Here is a 24345-nt window from a genome sequence, read left to right as displayed (position 1 = left end):
TGTGACCCCAGACATCCTGCTTAATACATTCAACAATATGGAACGGCACGTGCAGGCATGCTTGGATGCGAACGGTAGACATTTTCAACACCTGCTTTAAAACATCAGTTACTTATGAACCAAGGTATTTACAGTTCAAATTTCAGTACAATAGATCGACTCTGTTACAGCACTTTTTCGGGTAAAATAGAGAGTGAATCACCCTGTATCTTTAGTCTTACACTTTAGAAGAGAAGTCTTGGAAACAATAATATTTGGAGAGTATCTTACCACTTTTGATGTACTCGATAGCCTGTGCCCTGCGCTGCAGTCCTACTCTTTCCCATTGTTTGCTGAAATCCAAGTACTGTGTAGCTATCACTGGAGCCGTCATTCTCATCATGTTTTGCTCTCCACATCCACCAGGGGCACTTATCAGGTGGTTCAGATTGACCCCATCAGTTGTTTTCTCTAACAGTTCACTAATTGGGGTTCCTGGGTAATGTGGAAATTTGAAATAATAAAATTGGTCAAGGAACAGAACAAATAACTCACAGAAATAGTTCTTCATGCTTATACATAGATCAATAATTAGAAAGGCTGATGATCAGTACTCACCTTGGATGATAATAGTTGTATGAACTTTGGTGTCGGGGACAATGTTTTTAAAATCTACTATAGTAACCTGTTCTTCTTGAACTCCACCTGCTTAAGGATCATTAATTAAAAGGTAATTTAAGCTATTTAGCAATGTCAAACAAAAAAAATTAACAGCTAGTTTAATTGAGATTAAATAGATATAAACATTTAAAAAAAAAACTAAAAAGCATGCTTGGATAACCACTTATCTGAGCACATTCACGCAACATTAATCCAGCCCTTGTATAAAAGCTGTCATAGTGTCGGCCATCACTACCCCTTGTGGTCGGCATTCCACTGTCTGACTGCTCTGACTGTAAAGAACCCTTTCCTGTTTAGCTGCCGGAATCGCCTTTCTTCCACCTGTAATGATTTCCCCCTAGTCCTTAGTATGGTCTTTGGAAGGAATAAGTCATGCGCCGTCCTTTGTACTGACCACACATACTGTATATTAATATATGTAAATGAGAAATCCTCTGAAGCGTCTTTTTTCTAAGCTCAACAAGCCAGACTTTTCCAACCTCTCATCATATGAGAGGCCTCCATCCCATGTAATAATCTAGTTGCCGCCTTTGAACTGATTCTAACTTCTAAATATCCTTTTTAAAATGTGGAGCCCAAAACTGGATCCCATATTCCAGGTGTGGCCTTACCAGTGATTTATAAAGGGGCAATAGTACATTGGGATCGTGAGATTTTACTTCTTTACTTATACATCCTAAAATCTTGTTTGCTTTTGCGGCTGCTGCCTGACATTGAGTACTGTTGCTCATCTTACTTGTAACCAGAATACCCAAGTCCTTCTCCTGTTCTGTAGTCCCGAGTATACTCCCATTTAATGTGTATACAGCAATAGGATTACTCCGTCCTAGGTGCATTACTCTACATTTATCTACATTAAACCTCATCAGCCAAGTGTTTGCCCATTCAGTCATCTTATCCAGATTGTTTTGCAATATTTTAATTTCAAGGTAAAATTTTTTTATCCTACATATACAGACCTCTTAAACTGGGCTCCAACACAACTGATTTCAGGATCTCCGTTACACGTCTTCCTTCTGGCTGGACAATAAAAAATAAATAATATAGAATGAAGGGAAATTGATTATTCCGTTATTGAGTCTTACTTGCATGGTGAGAATCAAAATATGACATTTTTATGACTAATTTAAAGGTCACATCAGACCTACGTAAAATATTCCTGAAGCAGTTCAAATGCCTAATAAGGGTATGTGCACATGGCATCTTTAAGACGTTGGCGTACCCACCAAGGTATTCTTAGGTGACGCCATTTCAGGAAAAAGACATTGTTCTTTTTTCTAAAGCGACCCCGCTTGTGATTTTTCCATCGTTCTTGCGGTGGTTCTGCTGCCAACGTCTTTTCCTATAATATAATGGGAGATGTGTCCTTCTGTCCGAAGCCTCTATAGACTGCACAAGCGCGACTTGCTTGAGCAGTTTGGCTCCAGACCAAAGACCAAATCCAACCATTACAGGTAAGAGGAGTGTATGGCGCCGGAGATCGCGGTATGTGTAGTCACTGCATGCATACCGCAATCTCCGGCGCCATAAGGACATACTTACCTGACAGGGAGGAGTGCTGCCGCGGTGCCTCTGTTCTGGCCGGAACCCGGGGGAGGAGTGTCGTGCCAGAATTGGCACATGTGCATAGCGTGCTATCCGGCGCCATGTTACTGAAGATACATTTGCAGTGTGTCTTCAACAAAATGGCGCCAGACAGCGTGGTATGCACATGCGCCGATTCTGACGCCGCACTTTACCCCCGGCTTCCGGAAGACTATTCAGGCAGAACTGGATGCAGCGCTGGAGCACAGGGAAGAAAGGTGAGTAGAAGTGTTTATTTTTTGCGTATGCAGTGTGATGGGGATGATGGGGCCATGCATACCAGAATGCAGATGAGGGACCATGCATAACAGGATAGGGATGAAGGGTACCATGCATACCAGGATAGGGATGAGGGGTGCCATGCATACCAGGAAACGGATGAGGGGTGCCATTTATACCAGAATACGGATGAGGGGTACCATGCATACCAGGATAGGTATGAGGGGTACCATGCATAGCAGGATTAGGATGGGGGGCACCATGCATACCAGGATAGGGATGAGGGGTGCCATGCATTCAAGGATATGGATGAGGGGCCATGCATACCAGGATAGGGATGAGGGGTGCCATGAATACCAGGATAGGGATGAGGGGATGTTATGCATACCAGAAGAGGGATGAGGGGGTGCCATGCATACCAGGATACGGAATACAGGATGCCAAGCATAAGAGGGTAGGGATGAGGGGCCATGCACACCAGGATAGGGATGAGGGGTGTCATGCATACCAGGATAGGGATGAGGGGTACCATGCATACCAGGATCGGGATGAGGGGTACCATGCATTCCAGGATAGGGATGAGGGGTACCATGCATACCAGGATAGGGATGAGGGGCCATGCATATCAGGATTAGGTTGAGGGGTGCCATACATACCAGGATAGGGATGAGGGATGCCATGCATACCAGGATAGGGATGAGTGGTGCCATGCATATGAGGATTGTGGATGAGGAGTGCCATGCATACCAGGATAGGGATGGGGTACCATGCATACCAGGATAGGGATGAGGGGTGCCATGCATACCAGGATACGGATGAGGGGTGCCATTCATACCAGGATAAAGATGAGGGGTACCATGCATACCAGGATAGGGATGAGGGGTACCATGCATACCAGGATTAGGATGGGGGGTACCATGCATACCAGGATAGGGATGAGGGGTGCCATGTATACCAGGATACAGATGAGAGGTGCCATGCATATCAGGATATGGATGAGGGGTGCATACATATCAGAATAGGGATGAGGGGTACCATGCATGCCAGGATTAGGATGGAGGGTACCATGCATACCAGGATAGGGCTGAGGGGTGCCATGCATACCAGGATATGGATGAGGGGCTATGCATACCAGGATAGGGATGAGGGGTGCCATGCATACCAGGATGCGGATGAAGGGTGCGAGTCATACCAGGATATGGATGAGGGGTACCATGCATACCAGGATAGGGATGAGGGGTATCATGCATAAAAGGATTAGGATGGAGGGTAACATGCATACCAGGATAGGGATGAGGGGTGCCATGCATTCAAGGATATGGATGAGGGGCCATGCATACCAGGATATGGATGAGGGGTACCATGCATACCAGGATATGGATGAGGGATACCATGCATACCAGGATAGGGATGAGGGGCCATGCATACCAGGATAGGGATGAGGGGTGCCATGGGTACCAGAATAGGGATGAGGGGTGCCATGAATACCAGGATAGGGATGAGGGTACCATGTATACGAGGATAGGGATGAGGGGCCATGCATACCAGGATTAGGATGAGGGGTGCCATACATACCAGGATAGGAATGAGGGGTGCCATGCATACCAGGATAGGGATGAGTGGTGCCATGGATATGAGAATTGTGGATGAGGAGTGTCATGCATACCAGGATAGGGATGAGTGATGCCATGCATACCAGGATTGGGGATGAGGAGTACCATGCATACCAGGATGGGGATCAGGGGTGCAGTGCATACCAGGATGGGGATCAGGGGTGCAGTGCATACCGGGATGGAGAGGTGCCATGCCTACCGGGATGAAGGGGAACCATGCATACCGGGATGGAGGGGTGACATGCATACCGGAATGGAGGGGTGCATTGCATATCGGGATGGGGGCCAAGTATAATAGGAAGGGGGGCTATATATACCGGGATGGGCTATATTAACAGAATTGGGGGACATCTATAATATAACGGTAGATGTGTCCTTCTGTCTGAAGCCTCTATAGATTGAGCAAGCACGATGCTCCTGCACAGTCTGGCCCCAGACAGAAGAACACATCAGAAGAACAGATGACAGGTAAGACAGAAGAGCATATGGCGCCGGATATCGGCAGGTATGCATAGGCACTGAACGCATACTGTGATCTCTGGCGCCATAAGAACTTACCTGACTGGGAGGAGTGTTGTCACAGTGCCTCTGTTTGGTCCGGACTCAAAGGCCGGGGGAGGAGTGCGGCTTTGGAATCGGCGCATGCTCATAGCTCGCTATCTGGCGCCATTGTGGTGAAGAGACATTTGCAGTGTATCTTCAACAAAATGGTGCCGGACAGTGCAGTACGCGCAGGCGCGAACTCCAGCGCCATTTTGTTGAATGCAGAGGAGCAGGTTCACTTTAAGTCTATTGCTGTGCAGGAAGCTTCCTGCACGGCAATAGTTAACAGCCGCCGGCCAATCACAGTGATAGGCCGGCGGCTGACATCAGCGGGCACGTCGCTGGCGTATGACGTCACCGCCATACGCCAGCAATCGTGCTTCCGGCGATAGCAGAGCAGGACAAAGCAGGAGCGCCGTAAGGTAAAAAGAGACTTTTTTTTTTAAAGCCGCACCAGGACAGGATGGGGGACATGGGGGGCAGCTGCAAAAAACATGGGGGTGGAATATGGAGACATGGGGGGCAGAATGTGGAGACATGGGGGGCAGAATGTGGAAACATGAGGGACAGAATGTGGAGACATGGGGGCAGAATATGGAGACATGGGGGGCAGAACATGAAGACATGGGGAGAAGAACATGGAGGCATAGGGGGCAGAACATGGAGACATGGGGGGCAGAACATGGAGACATGGTGGGCAGAATATGGAGACATGAGGGGCAGAACATGGAGAGACATGGAGGCAGAATGTGGAACATTATTACTGTAGGGGCTAATTAAAGGATGTTATTACTGCTGTGATGTACACTACCATTCAAAAGTTTGGAGTCACCCAGACAATTTTGTGTTTTCCATGAAAACTCATACTTTTATTTATCAGATGAGTTGCAAAATGAATAGAAAATATAGTCCAAACATTGACAAGGTTAGAAAGAATGATTTTTATTTGAAAGAATAATTTCTCCTTCAAACTTTGCTTTCGTCAAAGAATGCTCTCTTTGCAGCAATTCCAGCATTGCAGACCTTTGGCATTCTAGCTGTTAATTTGCTGAGGTAATCTTGAGAAATTTACCCCCATGCTTCCTGAAGCCTCTCCCACAAGTTGGATTGGCTTGATGGGCACTTTTTGCTTACCATACGATCAAGGTGCTCCCACAACAGCTCAATGGGGTTGAGATCTAGTGACTGCGCTGGCAACTCCATTACAGATAGAATACCAGCTGCCTGCTTCTTCCCTAAATAGTTCATGCATAATTTGGAGGTGTGCTTTGGGTCATTGTCCTGTTGTAGGATGAAATTGGCTCCAATCAAGCGCTGTCCACACGGTATGGCATGGCGTTGCAAAATGGAGTGACAGCCTTCCTTATTCAAAATCCCATTTATCTTGTACAAATCTCCTACTTTACCAGCACCAAAGCAACCCCAGACCATCACATTACCTCCACCATGCTTGACAGATGGCGTCAGGCACTCTTCCAGCATCTTTTCAGATGTTTTCAAATGTTCTTCTGTGTGATCCAAACACCTCAAACTTTGATTCGTCTGTCCATATAACTTTTTTCCAATCTTCCTCTGTCCAATGTCTGTGTTCTTTTGCCCATATTAATCTTTTCCTTTTATTAGCCAGTCTCAGATATGGCTTTTTCTTTGCCACTTTGCCCTGAAGGCCAGCATCCCGGAGTCCCTCTTCACTGTAGACGTTGACACTGGTGTTTTGTGTGTACTATTTAATGAAGCTGCCAGTTGAGGAGCTGTGAGGCGTCGATTTCTCAAACTAGAGACTCTAATGTACTTGTCTTGTTGCTCAGTTGTGCAGCGGGGCCTCCCACTTCTCTTTCTACTCTGGTTAGAGCCTGTTTGTGCTCTCCTCTGAAGGGAGTAGTACACACCGTTGTAGGAAATCTTCAGTTTCTTGGCAAATTCTCGCATGGAATAGCCTTCATTTCTAAGAACAAGAATAGACTGTCGAGTTTCACATGAAAGTTCTCTTTTTCTGGCGATTTTGAGAGTTTGATAGAACAAACAAATGTAATGTTCCAGATTCTCAACTAGCTCAAAGGAAGGTCAATTTTATAGCTTCTCAAATCAGTCAAACCATTTTCAGCTGGGCTAACATACTTTTGCAAGGGTTTTCTAGGGTTTTCTAAACATTAGTGTTGAGCGAACATGCTCAACACTGCTCGGTACTCGCCCGAGCATCACGCTACTCGGGATGTTCGGCGAGCACCGAGCATTTCCGGGTTACTCGGGAGGGAGCTCGGGTCTCCGGCCTGCATGTTTGGTGCTCTTTACAGAGCCAATGAACATGCAGGGATTGCCAGCCAGTCACTATAATGCCGCAGCCATGTTGGTTGTGGGCATTAGATTGATTGGCTGGCCGCACAGCGTCACCTCGAGTATTTAAAACCAGGCGCCGCCATCTTGGACACAGACGGCTTGCATCAGACAGTGTAGGGACAGCGCTGCTGATTTAGGGAGAGATATATACTGCGAAATAGTTAGTGTAGGGTCTGTAAAGGCAACCAGATCAAACAAACAGTCCTTCTCAGGACTAATATCCATCCCAGATATCAGGCAGGCAGGCTGTGTAGGAGACGCAGTGGTTATACCAGCAAACGCTGCATTACAGTCCTGTGTGCTCCTGTTGCTGAAATTGCTGGACTTAGAACCAAGTCTCGGGGGCAAAGAAAAATCCTTTTCTTTTCATCTAAATCATCTATTTTTTTTTCCTCCTTCACACTATACAAATACCCATCTTATTAACCTTTTGGTGTCCCCCCCCCAAAAAAAAAGAAAAAAAAAGTGTGTCTGTGACAGTTCAGACACAAATATATTTTTTTAAAAGAGCGGTGTAGGCCAGAGAAATAGAAGTGTGGTTTTGCAGTTCCACGGTTCAAACCTCTGTATTATCAACTTTTGGGCCACTTTTACCTAAAAAAAAACAGTTTGAGTGTGTCGCTCACTGTTCAGCGGCAAATATATCTATTTAAAAAACTCTGGTATACACCAGTAAATTATAACTGTGGTTTTGCCATTCCACGGTAAAAAATCTCTGTTATCCTGTTTTTGCCATTTTTTGCCGTAAAAAAAAAAAAATAATAGTGTCTCCCTGATTGTTCAGACACAAATATATTTGTTGAAAATAGTCTGGTGTAGGCCAGAGAAATAGAAGTGTGGTTTTGCAGTTCCACGGTTCAAACCTCTGTATTATCCACTTTTAGGCCATTTTTACCTAAAAAAAACAGTTTGAGTGTGTCGCACACTGTTCAGTCACAAATATATCTATTTAAAATTGTCTTGTGTACCCCAGTAAACAATAACTGTGGTTTTGCCATTCCACGGTAAAAAATCTCTATTATTCAGCTTTTGGTATTTTTTCCATAAAGAAAAACAGTAATAGTTTCTCCCTGATTGTTCAGATTGTTTAAAAGAGTCGGGTGTAGGCCAGAGAAATAGAACTGTGGATTTCCTCTTCCACGGTTCTAGTCTCCTTTTTATTACCCTTTTGCCATTGATAGTGCGAGTGTAAGCTATTTTACTTCCTTTACAATGGGCAAGGCGCGTGGCAAGGGACGTGGAACTGGACGTTCTGGTGATGGTGCGTGCAGAGGACAGGGCCGTGGCCAAGGTGAAAATGTGCCACAACCAACAGCCACATCTTCTTGCTCCCACTTCTTGACCGAATTACTAGGGAAGCACAGAACAACACCAGTATTGCGAACTGATCAGTGTGAACAGGTTATTAATTGGATAGCAGATAATACTTCCAGTTACCTGGGCACCACCACATCCGGTCTGTCTTCCACGCGGTCAAATCTTAGTAGCCGTGAATCTCGACCGCATACTCCTCCTCAACCTGATGCTCCTTCCTCCCACCATGCCGAGTGTTGTCAGACAGCAACTGATCCCACACTTGGACACTCTGAAGAGCTGTTCACTGGTCCATTTCCAGATTTGTGCCCCTTGCCTGCTCCGCTTGAAGTGGTGGAAGAGGAGATCCCATGTAGCGATGCCCAAATATTTGAACAGCCACGGCCACAGGAAGTCGACGCTGGCAATTTGTCACAAGAGGTGGACGATGACGAGATACAATTGCCAGGAAGTGAGGAGGAGGATCGTGGTGCGCAAGTGGAAGAGGAGGAGGTGGTGGATGATCTAGTAACTGACCCAACATGGCAGGAGGACATGCAGAGCGAGGCCGGCAGCACACAGGGTGAGGGAGGCAGAGTACCCCAACAGGCAGGAAGAAGCAGTGTTGTGTCCGCACACAGAAGGCAGGCAACAGTTCCCCGTAACACCAACACGAGGGACGTTGCCAGTACAACCTGTAGGTCTTCCAGAGTCTGGAATTTTTTTAAAGACTCTGCTGATAACCCCAAAAAGGCCATTTGTACCACCTGCCATGCCAGCATCAGCAGGGGTGACAAAACTACCAGCCTGACCACCACCAGCATAATCAGGCACATGGCAGCAAAGCACCCGACTTTGTGGGGTGAACCCCAGGGTCCACGACCAGTGTTAGCGGGTGTCACCACTGCTTCTTTCGCTTTTGTGCGTGCAATATAACCCCCTGTTGTGTGTGCAAGGCAATCCCCTGTCCATACTGCATGCAAAGATGCCCCATCCTCTCAGTCTTCACTTGTTATGGCAGTTTCTCAAGAAACAGCATCAACGTCCACGTCCACTTCCCACCGCAGCGTTCAATTGTCCATATCCCAGACCTTTGAACGAAAGTGGAAATTCGCAGCCAATGCCCCACAGGCCACAGTCCTAAATTTGCACATTTCACGACTGCTTGCGTTGGAAATGCTGCCTTTTAGGCTGGTGGAGACAGAATTCTTCTGCAACCTTATGGCGGTGACCATCCCTTGGTACTCGGTCCCCAGCCGACACTATTTTGCCCGGTGAGCCATCCCCGCACTACACAAGCATTTGTCCCAAAACATCTGCCGTGCCCTCAACAACGCAGTTACTGTGAGAGTCCACCTGACAATGGACAAGTGGACAAGTGCTTGTGGCCAGGGGGATGGTACATCTCCCTGACGGCACACAGGGTAAACATAGTGGGAGCAGGGACCCAGTCAGACCTTGGGACGGAACACATCCTCCCCACACCTATGTCAGTCAGAGTTGCCCCCACAGTGTACAGCTCCTGCGCATCATCCTCCTCCTCCTCCTCATGTTCAGCCTCCATCTCAGATATCACCACATCAGTTACAAGCTGGAAGCACTGCAGAACTGCCTCCGCCAAGCGGCAACAGGCTGTGCTGAAACTCATAAGCTTAGGTGAGAAACCTCACACTGCTAGTGAGTTGTGGACAGCTGTGAAAGAGCAGGCAGATCTGTGGCTGAGACCGCTGAACCTACATCCAGGCATGGTGTGTGTGACAATGACCGTAACCTGGTGGCGGCTCTGAGGCAAGGCGAGATCACACACATGCCATGCCTGGCTCATGTGCTTAACATCGTGGTTCAGCGGTTTCTTAAATCGTACCCCGAGTTGCCAGATCTGCTCGTCAAAGTACACTGCCTGTCAGCTCATTTTCGCAAGTCGGCTACAGCTTCCACCGCCCTTGCTGTGTTGCAGCAGCGTTTGCAGCTTCCGTCACATCGACTGGTGTGTGATGTCCCCACATGTTGGAACTCTACCCTCCACATGTTGCAAAGGATTTGTGAGCAGAAGAGAGCAGGTGTGGAGTACCAGCTGCAATAAGGCCGTCGATATTCAGGTCAGAAGCCACACATAAGACCTCAGGAGTGGACCTGGATGTATGACATATGTACCATCTTGACAAACTTTGAGGAGTCCACCAAGATGGTGAGTGGCGATAACGCCATCATTAGCGTCAGCATTCCACTTGTCTGTCTTATGCAATGCTCTCTGCAGAGAATTAAAGAGGAGGCATTGCAGCCAGAGTATGATGAGATGGATCAAGAAGCCATAGCGGTCAATTACACACAGCCCAGCCTCATCTCATCCCAACGTGCATGGGGGGACAATGAGGGAGAGGAGGAGGAGGAGGAGGAAGAACAGGAGCTTGTATCATGCGCTGTAGATGGTAGTACCTGTACAACTGTCATACCGTCAGTTCAGCATGGTTGGCATGAGGACAGGGGGGAGGAGGAGGAGAGCATGGTCAGTCGTCATCTTGGTGAGGACACGGAAGTCTTGCAAATTACCAGTCTGGCACGCATGGCTGACTTTATGTTACGCTGCCTTAACCGTGACCCTCACGTTGTCAAAATGTTTGGTGACAGTCATTACTGGTTGGTGACACTTTTAGACCCCCGCTACAAGAACTTTCACTTTCTTATTCCTGAGGTGGAGAGGTCTACAAAAATGGGGCAGTACCAGAAGGCCCTTGCTGCAGATCTGTTAAAAAAATCCCCATCTGAACATGCTAGCGGCAGAGGTCACAGTTCGTTGCCCAACCAAGGCGTACATGCGAGAGAGACGCAACTCCAATCCAGCAGAGGCAGGGGAATACTGTCAACGTTCTGGGACAGTTTTCTCAGACCCTAGCTTCGGACAGACCTTGAGGCACGGGGTACTCTCACAAGGAGTGGAAAGTTTCAAAAGATGGTGAGGGAGTACCTTGCCGTCCATACCAGCGTCCTCCGTGATTACTCTGTGCCTTTTAATTATTGGGTATCCAAGCTGGACACTTGGAATGAACTTGCTCTGTACGCCTTGGAGGTCCTGGCCTGCCCTGCCGCTAGCGTGTTATCGGAGCGTGTTTTTAGTGCCGCTGGGGAAATTATAACTGATAAGCGCACTCGCCTGTCAACTGACAATGCTGACAAGCTGACCCTTATCAAAATGAACAAGGGCTGGATTCGGCCAGACTTCTCATCACCACCAAATGACAGCAGAATAACATAAAGTCAAATCCACTGTGTTATTTCGGGAGGTGTATTCACATGCACCGCTTCACACCCACACATGGGTATACGCTTCCTCATTTCATCTGTTTTATGTTCTTCTCCTTATCCTCAGCCTCCACCACCACTATACCGCCAGGGTGACCGTGGTCCGTGTTGCCATTATTGAACGTTCCTCCGTCCTTATTTTTGTCAGCTTTTGCTTGGAAGGCATAAGCAAAAAATGTGGAAGACCCACCCCCCAATAATGGGAATAATATTTTTAAGATGCTGTACTGTATGGCTCTTGTAAGGGGCATTAAAACCGTCTTGTTAAGCTACTGCGACCTCCACCACTTTTCCAAGGGGCATTAAAATCGTCTTGTTAAGCTACTGCGACCTCCTTGTCTCTTCCGAGGGGCATTAAAAGCATCTTGTTAAGCTACTGGGACCTCCACTTCTCTTCCAAGGGGCATTAAAACCGTCTTATTAAGCTACTGTGACCTCCACCACTTTTCCAAGGGGCATTAAAACCATCTTGTTAAGCTACTGCGACCTCCACGTCTCGTCCGAGGGGCATTAAAACCGTCTTGTTAAGCTACTGGGACCTCCACGTCTCTTCTGAGGTGCATTAAAAGCGTCTTGTTAAACCACTCTGAACTCCACAGCTCTTCCAAGGGGCATTGAAATGTTGTTTTTAATTAGCTCTATCCTCCACGACTCTTTGAACGGGCATTGCATTTCCTCCTAATTTTTGGCAGATTTTGCTTGGAAGGCATAAGCAAAGACTATAGGAGATCCACTCCCCAATAATGGGAATAATGTTTGTAATATGCTGTACTGCATGGCTCTTGTAAGGGGCATTGCATGTTTCTAAGTCCTAATTTTTGGCAGCTTTTGCTTGGAAGGCATAAGCAAAGACTATGGGAGACCCACTCCCCAATAATGGGAATAATATTTGTAATATGCTGTACTCTATGGCTCTTGTAAAGGGCATTAAAACCGTCTTGTTAAGCTACTGCGACCTCCACCACTTTTCCAAGGGGCATTCAAGCCGTCTTGTGAAGCTACTGTGACCTCCACCACTTTTCCAAGGGGCATTAAAACCGTCTTGTTAAGCTACTGCGACCTCCACGTCTCTTCCCAGGGGCATTAAAACCATCTTGTTAAGCTACTGGGACCTCCTCCACTTTTCCAAGGGGCATTAAAACCGTCTTGTTAAGCTACTGCGACCTCCACAACTCTTCCAATGGGCATTGCATTTCCTCCTAATTTTAGGCAGCTTTTGCTTTTCAATGCATAGGTGAACACTAAGGGAGACCAACTCCCCAATAATGGGTAGAAGGTTTTTAGTACGCTGTAATCCACGTCTGTTTCAAGGGGCATTGCAGTTCCTCATAATTTTTGGAAAGCCTTCCATTCACTGCTTATGCCAACAGTGCACAGGAGACCCAGTTGCTATAAATGGAAAAAATGGTTTAGTTAAGGCCCTCTGACCTCCATGTCACTTCCAAGGGGCATTGGAGTGCCTCTAAATTTTTGGTAGGCATTGCACTCACTGTATGCCCTATAGCTGTGTAGCCGAACCGCTCCTTTGGGTACAGAAACATATCCTGCAAGACATGTGTGGTTGACTGGCATGATATTGATGTGAATGGTCCCTGTTCCTCCTGCTCTTTCTCCTTTGCCACCACCTCATCCATCATTTATCACCTGAAGCTTTGTTTTAGTGGGAGTCATAGAACTGGTATAGTAGCAGGAAAACATCCAGCAATCCTCGGAGGAGGTAGGATATGCGCCAAAACGCTGACAACCTCAGGCCTAGCCCCTACTACATACATGCACTTGCATTCCAAGAAAACAAAGCAGATGCTAACTTCTGTCTTCATCATCATGCTCCTCACCTTGGCACTCTCAACTCCCCTGATGGAGAAGCCAGGGCCCACCGGAGGAGTCTGGTTCTCTGGTGGGCTCGCCCAATGCTGCCCTAAAGCTGCCCAGGCTAAAAAAGTGTGTGGGAAGGTGACAGGAGAAATCGGGGCGGCTGGGGACCGTTTATGGACACCCGGCTGCCCCCAGGCGGCTGGGGACCGTGTGTGGACACCCGGCCATGGGGCAGCTGGGTACCGAGCGTGGACACCCGGCCGCCCCCTGGCGGCTGGGGACCGAGCGTGGACACCCGGCCGCTGGGCGTCTTGGGACTGAGTATGGATACCTTGCTGACGAAGCAGCCATGAGGTAGTGGCCAGCTTCGGCCTCCTCCAAACTAAACGACCCCATTTCAAGTGCAAGCTAGCAGTATGGTATTGCAGCCTGCGGGTGGGTGGGTGGTTGGCTGCATATTTGCGCTTGCATTGCAAGAAATGGGGGAGGTACAATTGAACACTGCGCTGGGACAAGGACTTGCACGGTGATAGTTGCAAGTCTGCATCTTTTGATGCGGCATGGATCACTTCTGATGGGCACACTTTTAGGCAGTGACCTGGGAGTCAGAGATGCTTCCATTGGTCTTCCCCATGCTGTTCCCATGTCTTTTCAGCACTGTACGCATGTGTCACACAGCAAATGGCCAGATAAGGTTGTAAAATGTTAAAATGACATTTCCCGGTGAATGCATTTGTCACGGTTGAAAGCAATACAAAAGTGCAAAAACGCATGAAAAATCCTACTTGTGAACATAGCCCAAGGTGTGGAGGAGTATTTTTGTTTTTGGTTATTTATTTTATCTTATACACAAGTCTTTACCCTGGAAAGGAAATTCCTTAACATATTTCACAGGAAAGCAGTTTCAGTTTAGTTTTTGAACGTTTTATGTGAGCCCGTAAAAGTGGCTTAATACCTCTGACCACGTTGTTGACAGCAGTGACCTGGGGGTCAGAAATGCTTCCAGGGGCGATCCCCATGCTGCCCCCATGTCTTTTGAGCACTGTCACTATAGTTTTGGGCACTTTTTAGGCTTTCTACAGACTGCCCCCCCGCCGCAAAAATGCTCGGGTCTCCCATAGACTAACATAGGGCTCGTTGCTCGGGTCGAGCACCCGAGTATCACGGTGAGCTCGGCCTGAGCTTCGAGCACCCGAGCATTTTAGTGCTCGCTCAACCCTACTAAACATCCATTAGCCTTCTTACACAGTTAGCAAACACAATGCACCATTAAAACACTGGAGTGGTGGTTGTTAGAAATGGGCCTCTATACACCTATGTAGATATTGCAATAAAAACAAGACCTTTGCAGCTAGAATAGTCATTTACCACATTAACAATGTATAGAGTGTTTTTCTGATTCATTTAATGCTAGCTTCATTGAAAAAAAATGTGGTTTTCTTTCAAAAATAATGAAATTTCTAAATTTCTAAATGACCCAAATTTTTGAACGGTAGTGTATGTTATTTTTGAGGGTAAAATTGGGGAATGTGCTCTGTAAGCTGCTCTATATTACTGTGTTATTGTATGCAATGACGAGTCCTGGCTGGAAGAAGTGATGTCGGTCTGTGCTGGATGAGGTGGAAAAGCGAAGATAAAAGACTTCAACTAAAGAAGTCACCGGTGAGTCAGTCTGTTATCTGATCAGTATTGTAGTATTCGGTCACTATGTGGTAGTACTATGTGATCTGGTCATGGTGTAGCGGTATTTGTTCCTTGTATGTGGTATTATTCGGTTACTATATGGTGGTAATATGTGGTCTGGTCATTGTGTAGCAGTATTTGTCCCTTGTATGTGGTATTTCTCGGTCACTATGTGGTGGTAATACGTGATCCGATCCTGGTGTGGTGGTATTTGTCCCTTGTATGTGGTGTTATTCGGTCACTATGTGGTGGTAATATGTGATATGGTTATAGTGTGGTGGTATTTATCCCTTGCATGTGGTATTATTGGTCATTTTAAAAAATGTATGTGACACATTCCCATGAATAAAATATACAGAAAAGATTATTGGGTATAATAAGAAATGTTTAATAGGTTAAAGTAGAGTAGGGTTCGGCCAGAAGAGTCTCCTTGTCATGGTGGCGGCTTTAAAAATTTTTTTGGCCAAAACAAACGCTGCTGGCTATGTATGTGAGCTGGTGTTCAATCGGAACTGTTAATGTGTGATTGGTGAAGACGTGGTGCAGAAAATAGAGTTTGTACAACAGTGGACGGTGGGACTGTGGAATGTTCGAGGGGTGGAGGCAGAGTAGGGGTGGAGCCTGGGTGGAGTCTCAAGGGGGCCCAAAAATGTTGCCACTATGGGGCCCCAAAATTCCTAGTGGCAGCCCTGTGGGGGCAGCACAACACAGGATTGGGGCAGCACAACACAGGATGGGGGGCAGCACAACACAGGATGGGGTGGCAGCACAACACAGAATGGGGTGGCAGCACAACACAGAATGGCGGGCATCACAACACAGGATGGGAGGCAGCACAACACAGGATGGGGGCAGCACAACACAGGACAGGGGCAACGCAACACAGGATAGGGGCGCACAAAGCAGGATGGGGGCACACAAAACAGGACAGGGACACACAAAACAGGATGGGGGAGCACAAAACAGGATGGGGAAGCACAAACAGGGCAGGGGCGCACAAAACAGGGTGGGGGCACTGGATGGGTGTATACAAAACAGGATGGGGGCACACAAAACAGGATTGGGCAAACAAAGCAGGATGAAGTTGCAGGACGGGGGTGCACAAAACAGGATGGGGGCACACAACAGGATGGGAAGCACAAAAGAGGATAGGGTGCAGGGTGGGGTCGCACAAAACAGGGTGGGGCACACAGGATAAGGGCGCACAAAACAGGATGAAGGCGCAGAATTGGGGCGCACAAAACAGGATGTGGGGTGCAAAAACAGGATGGGGGCACACAAAAGAGGATGAAGGTGCAGGATGGGGGCACACAACAGGATGGGGAAGCACAAAACAGGGTGGGGGAGCAGGATGGGGGCACACAAAACAGGATAGGATGAAGAGTGGGGTTGCACAGGATGAGACGCACAAAACAGGATGGGTTAGCACAAAATGGTGGGGGAGCACAAAAAAGGATGGGGGAGCACAAAACAGGGGGGGTGCAAAAAATAGGACGGGGCGCACAAAACAGGATAGGGGAGCACAAAACAGTGGGGGAGCACAAAAGAGGGTGGGGACAAACAAAAAAGGGTAAGGGCACACAAAACATAATGGGTTGCACAAAACAGGATGGGGGTGCACAACAGGATAGGGTGCAGGATGGGGGCGCACAAAAAAAACAGGGCGCAGGATGGGGGCACATATAATAGAGTAGGGGAGCACAGGATGGGGCACACAAAACAGGATGGGGGTGCACAAAACAGGATGGGGGCACACAACAGGATGAGGGAGCACAAAACAGGGTGGGGTAGCAGGATGGGGCGCACAAAACAGGATAGGGCGCATGGTGGGGTCACACAAAATAGGGTGGGAGTGCACAAAACAGTGTGTGGGCACACACAGGATGGGGAAGCACAAAACAGGGTGGGAGAGCAGGATGGGAGTGTACAAAACAGGATAGTGCGCAGGGTGGGGTCGCACAAAACAGGGTGGAGGCGCACAGGATAGGGGCGCACAAAACAGGATAAAGGTGCAGGATGGGGGTGCACAAAACAGGATGGGGCACACAACAGGATGGGGGAGCACAAAACAGGGTGGGGGAGCAGGAAGGGGCACACAAAACAGGATAGGGCGCAGGATGGGTTCACACAAAACAGGGTGGGGGAGCACAGGATGGGGCACACATAACAGGATGAAGGCGCAGAATTGGGGCTCACAAAACAGGATGGGGAAGCAAAAAATGGTGGTGAAGCATAAAACAGGGTGGGGGTGCAAAAAACAGGGAGGGGCGCACAAAACAGGATAGGGGAGCACAAAACAGTGAGGGAGCACAAAACAGGGTGGGGGAGCACAAAACAGGGTGGAAGCACACAAAACAGGATGGGGGCACACAAATCAGGATAGGGGCACTGGATGGGTATGCACAAAACAGGATGGGGGTGCACAAAACAGGATGAAGGTGTAAGACGAGGGCTCACAAATCAGAATGGGGGCACACAACAGGGTGAGTGAGCATAAAACAGGGTGGGGGAGCAGGGTGGGGGCACACAAAAGAGGCTAGGGTGCAGGGTGGGGATGCCTAAAACAGGGTGGGGGCACACAAAACAGGGTAAGGGCGCAGAAAACATAATGGGGGTGCACAAAACAGGATGGGGTGCACAAAGCAGGGTGGGATAGCATGATGGGGGCGCACAAAACAGGATAGGACGCAGGCTGGGGTCACACAAAATAGGGTGGGGGTGCACAAAATAGTGGGGGAGCACAAAACAGGGCGGGGCACACAAAACAGGGTGGGGCGAGCATAAAACAGGGTGAGAGTGCCCAAAACAGGGCATGGGCGCACAAAACAGGATAGGGAGCACAAAACGGTGGGGGAGCACAAAACAGGGTGGGGGCGCACAAAACAGGGCGGGGGCGCACAAAACAGGATAGGGATGCTGGATGGGTATGCACAAAACAGGATGGGGGTGCACAAAACAGGATGAAGGTGCAAGATGAGGGCTCACAAATCAGGATGAGGACACACAACAGGGTGGGTGAGTACAAAACAGGATAAAGGCGCAGGATAGTGGCGCACAAAACAGGATAGGGTGCAGGGTAGGGTCGCACAAAACATGGTGGGGGACCACAGGATGGGGAGCACAAAACAGGATGAAGGTGCAAAATTGGGCACACAAAACAGGATGGGGGAGCAAAAAATGGTGGGGGAGCACAAAACAGGATAGGGGAGCACAAAACAGGGCGGGGCACACAAAACAGGGTTGGAAGCACAAAACGATGGGGGAGCACAAAACAGGGTGGGGGCGCACAAAACATTGCGGGGGCACACAAAACAGGATAGGGACGCTGGATGGGTGTGCACAAAACAGGATGGGGGTGCACAAAAAAGGATGAAGGTGCAAGATGAGGGCTCACAAATCAGGGTGGGGGCACACAACAGGGTGGGTGAGAACAAAACAGGGTGGGGGAGCAAGTTGGGGGCGCACGAAAGAGGATAGGGTGCAGGGTGCGGGCGCACAAAACAGGGTGGGGGCACACAAAACAGGGTAAGGGCGCAGAAAACATAATGGGGGTGCACAAAAAAGGATGGGGTGCACAAAACAGGGTGGGATAGCATGATCGGGGTGCACAAAACAGGATAGGGCGCAGGCTGGGGTCACACAAAATAGGGTGGGGGTGCACAAAATAGTGGAGGAGCACAAAACAGGATGAGGGAGCATAAAACAGGGTGGGGCACACAAAACAGGGCGAGGCACACAAAACAGGGTGGGGAGAGCATAAAACAGGGTGAGGGTGCCCAAAACAGGGCGTGGGCGCACAAAACAGGATAGGGAGCACAAAACGGTGGGGGAGCACAAAACAGGGTGGGGGAGCACAAACAGGGTGGGGGCACACAAAACAGGGCGGGGGCGCACAAAACAGGATAGGGACGCTGGATGAGTATGCACAAAACAGGATAGGGGTGCACAAAACAGGATGAAGGTGCAAGACGAGGGCTCACAAATCAGAATGGGGGCACACAACAGGGTGAGTGAGCATAAAACAGGGTGGGGGAGCAGGGTGGGGGCGCACAAAAGAGGCTAGGGTGCAGGGTGGGGGCGCCTAAAACAGGGTGGGGGCACACAAAACAGGGTAAGGGCGCAGAAAACATAATGGGGGTGCACAAAACAGGATGGGGTGCACAAAGCAGGGTGGGATAGCATGATGGGGGCGCACAAAACAGGATAGGGCGCAGGCTGGGGTCACACAAAATAGGGTGGGGGTGCACAAAATAGTGGGGGAGCACAAAACAGGATGAGGGAGCATAAAACAGGGCGGGGCACACAAAACAGGGTGGGGCGAGCATAAAATAGGGTGAGAGTGCCCAAAACAGGGCATGGGCGCACAAAACAGGATAGGGAGCACAAAACGGTGGGGGAGCACAAAACAGGGTGGGGGCGCACAAAACAGGGCGGGGGCGCACAAAACAGGATAGGGATGCTGGATGGGTATGCACAAAACAGGATGGGGGTGCACAAAACAGTATAGGGAGCACAAAACGGTGGGGGAGCACAAAACAGTGTGGGGGAGCACAAACAGGGTGGGGGCACACAAAACAGGGCGGGGGCGCACAAAACAGGATAGGGACGCTGGATGAGTATGCACAAAACAGGATAGGGGTGCACAAAACAGGATGAAGGTGCAAGACGAGGGCTCACAAATCAGAATGGGGGCACACAACAGGGTGAGTGAGCATAAAACAGGGTGTGGGAGCAGGGTGGGGGCGCACAAAAGAGGCTAGGGTGCAGGGTGGGGGCGCCTAAAACAGGGTGGGGGCACACAAAACAGGGTAAGGGCGCAGAAAACATAATGGGGGTGCACAAAACAGGATGGGGTGCACAAAACAGGGTGGGATAGCATGATGGGGGCGCACAAAACAGGATAGGGCGCAGGCTGGGGTCACACAAAATAGGGTGGGGGTGCACAAAATAGTGGGGGAGCACAAAACAGGATGAGGGAGCATAAAACAGGGCGGGGCACACAAAACAGGGTGGGGAGAGCATAAAACAGGGTGAGGGTGCCCAAAACAGGGCGTGGGCGCACAAAACAGGATAGGGAGCACAAAACGGTGGGGGAGCACAAAACAGGGTGGGGGAGCACAAACAGGGTGGGGGCACACAAAACAGGGCGGGGGCGCACAAAACAGGATAGGGACGCTGGATGAGTATGTACAAAACAGGATAGGGGTGCACAAAACAGGATGAAGGTGCAAGATGAGGGCTCACAAATCAGGATGGGGGCACACAACAGGGTGGGTGAGCACAAAACAGGATAAAGGCGCAGGATAGGGGCGCACAAAACAGGATAGGGTGCAGGGTAGGGTCGCACAAAACAGGCTGGGGGAGCAGGGTGGGGGCGCACAAAACAGTATAGGGTGCAGTGTGGGGGGCACACAGAACAGGGTAAGGGCGCACAAAAAAGAATGGGGTACACAAAACAGGATGGGGGTGCACAACAGGATAGGATGCAGGATGGGGGCGCACAAAACAAAATAGGGCGCAGGGTGGGGCACACATAATAGAGTAGGGGAGTACAGGATGGAGCATAGAAAACAGGATGGGGGCACACAAAACAGGATGAGGGCACACAACAGGATTGGGGAGCACAAAACGGGGTGGGGTAGCAGGATGGGGGCACACAAAACAGGATAGGGCGCATGGTGGGGTCACACAAAATAGGGTGGGGGTGCTCAAAAATGTGGGGGAGCACAAAACAGGATGGGAGAGCACAAAACAGGGCTGGGCGCACAAAACAGGGTGGGGCAAGCACAAAACAGGGCGAGGGTGCACAAAATAGGGCGTGGGCGCACAAAACAGGATAGGGAGCACAAAACGGTGGGGGAGCACAAAACAGGGTGGGGGAGGACAAAACAGGGTGGGGGTGCACAAAACAGGGCGGGGGCGCACAAAACAAGATAGGGACACTGGATTGGTGTGCACAAAACAGGATGGGGAGCACAAAACAGGGTGGGGTAGCAGGATGGGGGTGCACAAAACAGGATAGGGCGCAGGGTGGGGTCACACAAAATAGGGTGGCGGTGCACAAAAATGTGGGGGAACACAAAACAGGATGTCGGAGCACAAAACAGGGCTAGGCGCACAAAACAGGGTGGGGCGAGCACAAAACAGGGCGAGGATGCACAAAATAGAGCGTGGGCGCACAAAACAGGATAGGGAGCACAAAACTGTGGGGGAGCACAAAACATGGTGGGGGAGCACAAAACAGGGTGGGGTGTACAAATCAGGGCGGGGGCACACAAAACAGGATAGGGACGCTGGATGGGTGTGCACAAAACAGGATGGGGGGCACAAAACTGGGTGAGGTAGCAGGATGGGGGTGCACAAAACAGGATAGGGCGCAGGGTGGGGTCACACAAAATAGGGTGGGGGTACGCAAAAAGGTGGGGGAGCACAAAACAGGGTGGGGGCACACACAGTAGGGGGAGCACAAAATAGGGTGGGAGAGCAGGATGGGAGCATACAAAACAGGATAGGGCACAGGGTGGGGTCGCACAAAACAGGGTGGAGGTGCACAGGATAGGGGCGCACAAAACAGGATAAAGGCGCAGTATGGGGGCACACAAAATAGGATGGGGGAGCACAAAACAGGGTGGGGAGCACAAAACAGGATAGGGCGCAGGGTGGAGTAGCACAAAACAGGATGAAGGTGCAGAATTGCGGCTCACAAAACAGGATGGGGGAGCAAAAAATGGTGGGGGAGCTCAAAACCGGGTGGGGGAGCACAAAACAGGGCTTGGGTGCAAAAAACAGGGCAGGGGCGCACAAAACAGGATAGGGGAGCACAAAACAGGATGGGGAGCACAAAAATAGGGGGAGGCGCACAAAACAGGGCGGGGGCAAACAAAACAGGATAGGGGCGCTGGATGGGTAGGGGAGCACAGGATGAGGCACACAAAATAGAATGGGGGTGCACAAAACACGATGGGACACACAAAAAAGGATGGGGACACAAAACAGGATGGGGGAGCACAAAACAGGGTGGGGTAGCAGGATGGTGGCACACAAAATAGGATAGGGCGCAGGGTGAGGTCACACAAAATAGGGTGGGGTGCACAAAAAAGTGGGGGAGCACAAAACAAGATGGGAGAGCACAAAACAGGGCGGGGGTGAGCACAAAATAGGGCAGGTGTGCACAAAACAGGGCGTGGGCGCACAAAACGGTGGGGGAGCATAAAACAGGGTGGGGGAGCACAAAACAGGGTGGGGGAGCACAAAACAGGGTGGGGGAGCACAAAACAGGATAGGGGAGCACAAAATGGTGGGGAGCACAAAACAGGTCGGGGGTGCACAAAACAGGGCGTGGGCGCACAAAACAGGATAGGGGAGCACAAAACAGTGGGGGAGCACAAAACAGGATGGGGGTGCACAAAACAGGATGAAGGTGCAAGATGAGGGCTCACAAATTAGGATGGGGGCACACAACAGTGTGGGTGAGCACAAAACAGGTTGGGGAGCAGGGTGGGGGCGCACAAAACAGGATAGGCACACAAAACAGAGTGGGAGCACACAAAACAGGGTAAGGGCGCACAAAACAGAATGGAGGTGCACAAAACAGGATGGGGGCGCACAACAGGATAGGGTTCAGGATTGGGGCAGGTAATAGAAAAGACGATGATCCAGCTCCACAGACTCCAATAGTAAAAACAAATGTCTTTTATTTAGAATTTTTTTAAAATATCCAGATGGCGATTATGTAACTCCAGCTGGTAGCAGAACAATACTAGAAGGGAAACACAGGGGCACCAAGGAGGGGCGCACAAAACAAATTAGGGCACATTATGGAGGCAAAACAGGATGGGGGCGCACAAAATAGGATGGGGCACACAACAGGATGGGGAAGCACAAAACAGGATAGGGCACAGGGTGGGGTCACACAAAATAGGGTGGGGGTGCACAAAAAGGTGGGGGAGAACAAAACAGGGTGGGGGAGCACAAATCAGGATGGGAGTGCTGGATTGGTGTGCACAAAACAGGATGGGGGTTCACAAAACAGAATGAAGGCAAAGGACAGGGCCGCATAAAACAGCATGGGGGCACACAACAGGATGGTTGAGCACAAAACAGGTTGGGAGAGCAGGATGTGGTGCACAAAACAGGATAGGGTGCAGCGTGGGAGCGCATAAAACAGAGATTGGGTGTGCACAAAAGAGGATGAGATGCACAAAATAGGATGGTGCGCTGGATGAGTGCACACAAAAAAGGGTGAAGGCTCATGATGGTGGCACACAAAACCGGATGGGTGCACAACAGGATAGGGCGCAGGATGGGGGCGCACAAAACAGAATAGGGCGCAGGATGGGGGCACACATAACAGGATGGGAGTGCACAAAACAGGACGGGGGTGCACAAAACAGGATGGAGAGCACAAAACAGGATGGGGGAGCTCAGTATGGAGCACACAAAACAGGATGGCGGCGCAGGATAGGGGAGCGTATACTAGGATGGGGGAGCAGATAACAGGATGGGGATGCATGATGGGGGGGGCGTATACTAGGATGGAGGAGCATATACCAGGATGGGGGAGCAGATAACAGGATTGGGGAGCAGATAACAGGATGGGGGAGCCGATAACAGGATGGGGGAGCTGATAACAGGATGGGGGCAGCACATAAAGGGATGGGGGAGCAGATAACAGGATGGGGGCAACACATAAATGGATGGGGGCAGCACATACCAGGATGAGGGAGCACCATGTGGGGAGCGTACACCAGGATGAGGGGAACGTATACCAGGATGGGGGTGCACATAACAGGATGGGAGACCACTTAACAGGATGGGGAAGCATGGTGGGGGGAGCGTATACCAGGATGGGGGCACACATAACAGGTTGGGGGCGCACATAACAGGATGGGGGACCACATAACAGGATGGGGGAGCATGTTGGGGGGAGCATATACCAGGATGGTGGTGCACATAACAGGATGGGGACGCACATAACAGGATGGGGGACTATATACCAATAAAAATGCTCACCACCCGGGCGTAGAATGGGTTCAATAGCTAGTTGAAGCTATAACAAGCCAAAACTGGCTGAAGAATGGACATGCTACTTTTTTTAACTGCTTCACTGTTTCTAAACCCTGAAGCAGTTTAAATACATAATAAAAGACTGAATGCATGCACAGCAATGTAGTTTTTACATTGCTGTGCATTGTGATCGCTTTTTGCGCCAGCTTTGCAGCACTTTTTCAGGCACTTTCCAGAAGGAAATCAAATAAAGACATTGTGTGAACATAGCCTTAAGCTTTCCGCCACAGCA

General features: G+C 49.6%; 1 protein-coding gene across 2 annotated transcripts in view; it reads right to left on the bottom strand.

Moving 5' to 3' along the window:
* The window catches only part of LOC141167053 (complement C3-like), a 439340-nt gene that overhangs the window by 155075 nt on the left and 259920 nt on the right, over window positions 1-24345 (bottom strand). The window contains exons 22-24 of one of the 2 annotated variants that reach the window (XM_073654379.1): window positions 1620-1680; window positions 598-687; window positions 271-474 (exon numbers count right to left, since the gene is read on the bottom strand). In XM_073654379.1, coding sequence (XP_073510480.1) covers window positions 271-474; window positions 598-687; window positions 1620-1680 — 355 coding nt within the window. The remainder of the gene's footprint in view (window positions 1-270; window positions 475-597; window positions 688-1619; window positions 1681-24345) is intronic. The other variant, XM_073654380.1, reaches the window with a different exon arrangement.

Source organism: Phyllobates terribilis, unplaced genomic scaffold, assembly GCF_046119375.1.
Source record: "Phyllobates terribilis strain yellow unplaced genomic scaffold, ASM4611937v1 Scaffold_11__3_contigs__length_659146591, whole genome shotgun sequence".
In the NCBI taxonomy this organism is placed as follows: domain Eukaryota; kingdom Metazoa; phylum Chordata; class Amphibia; order Anura; family Dendrobatidae; genus Phyllobates; species Phyllobates terribilis.
The sequence above is the reverse complement of the archived record's forward strand: the minus strand, read 5'-3'. Positions and strand labels throughout refer to the sequence as shown.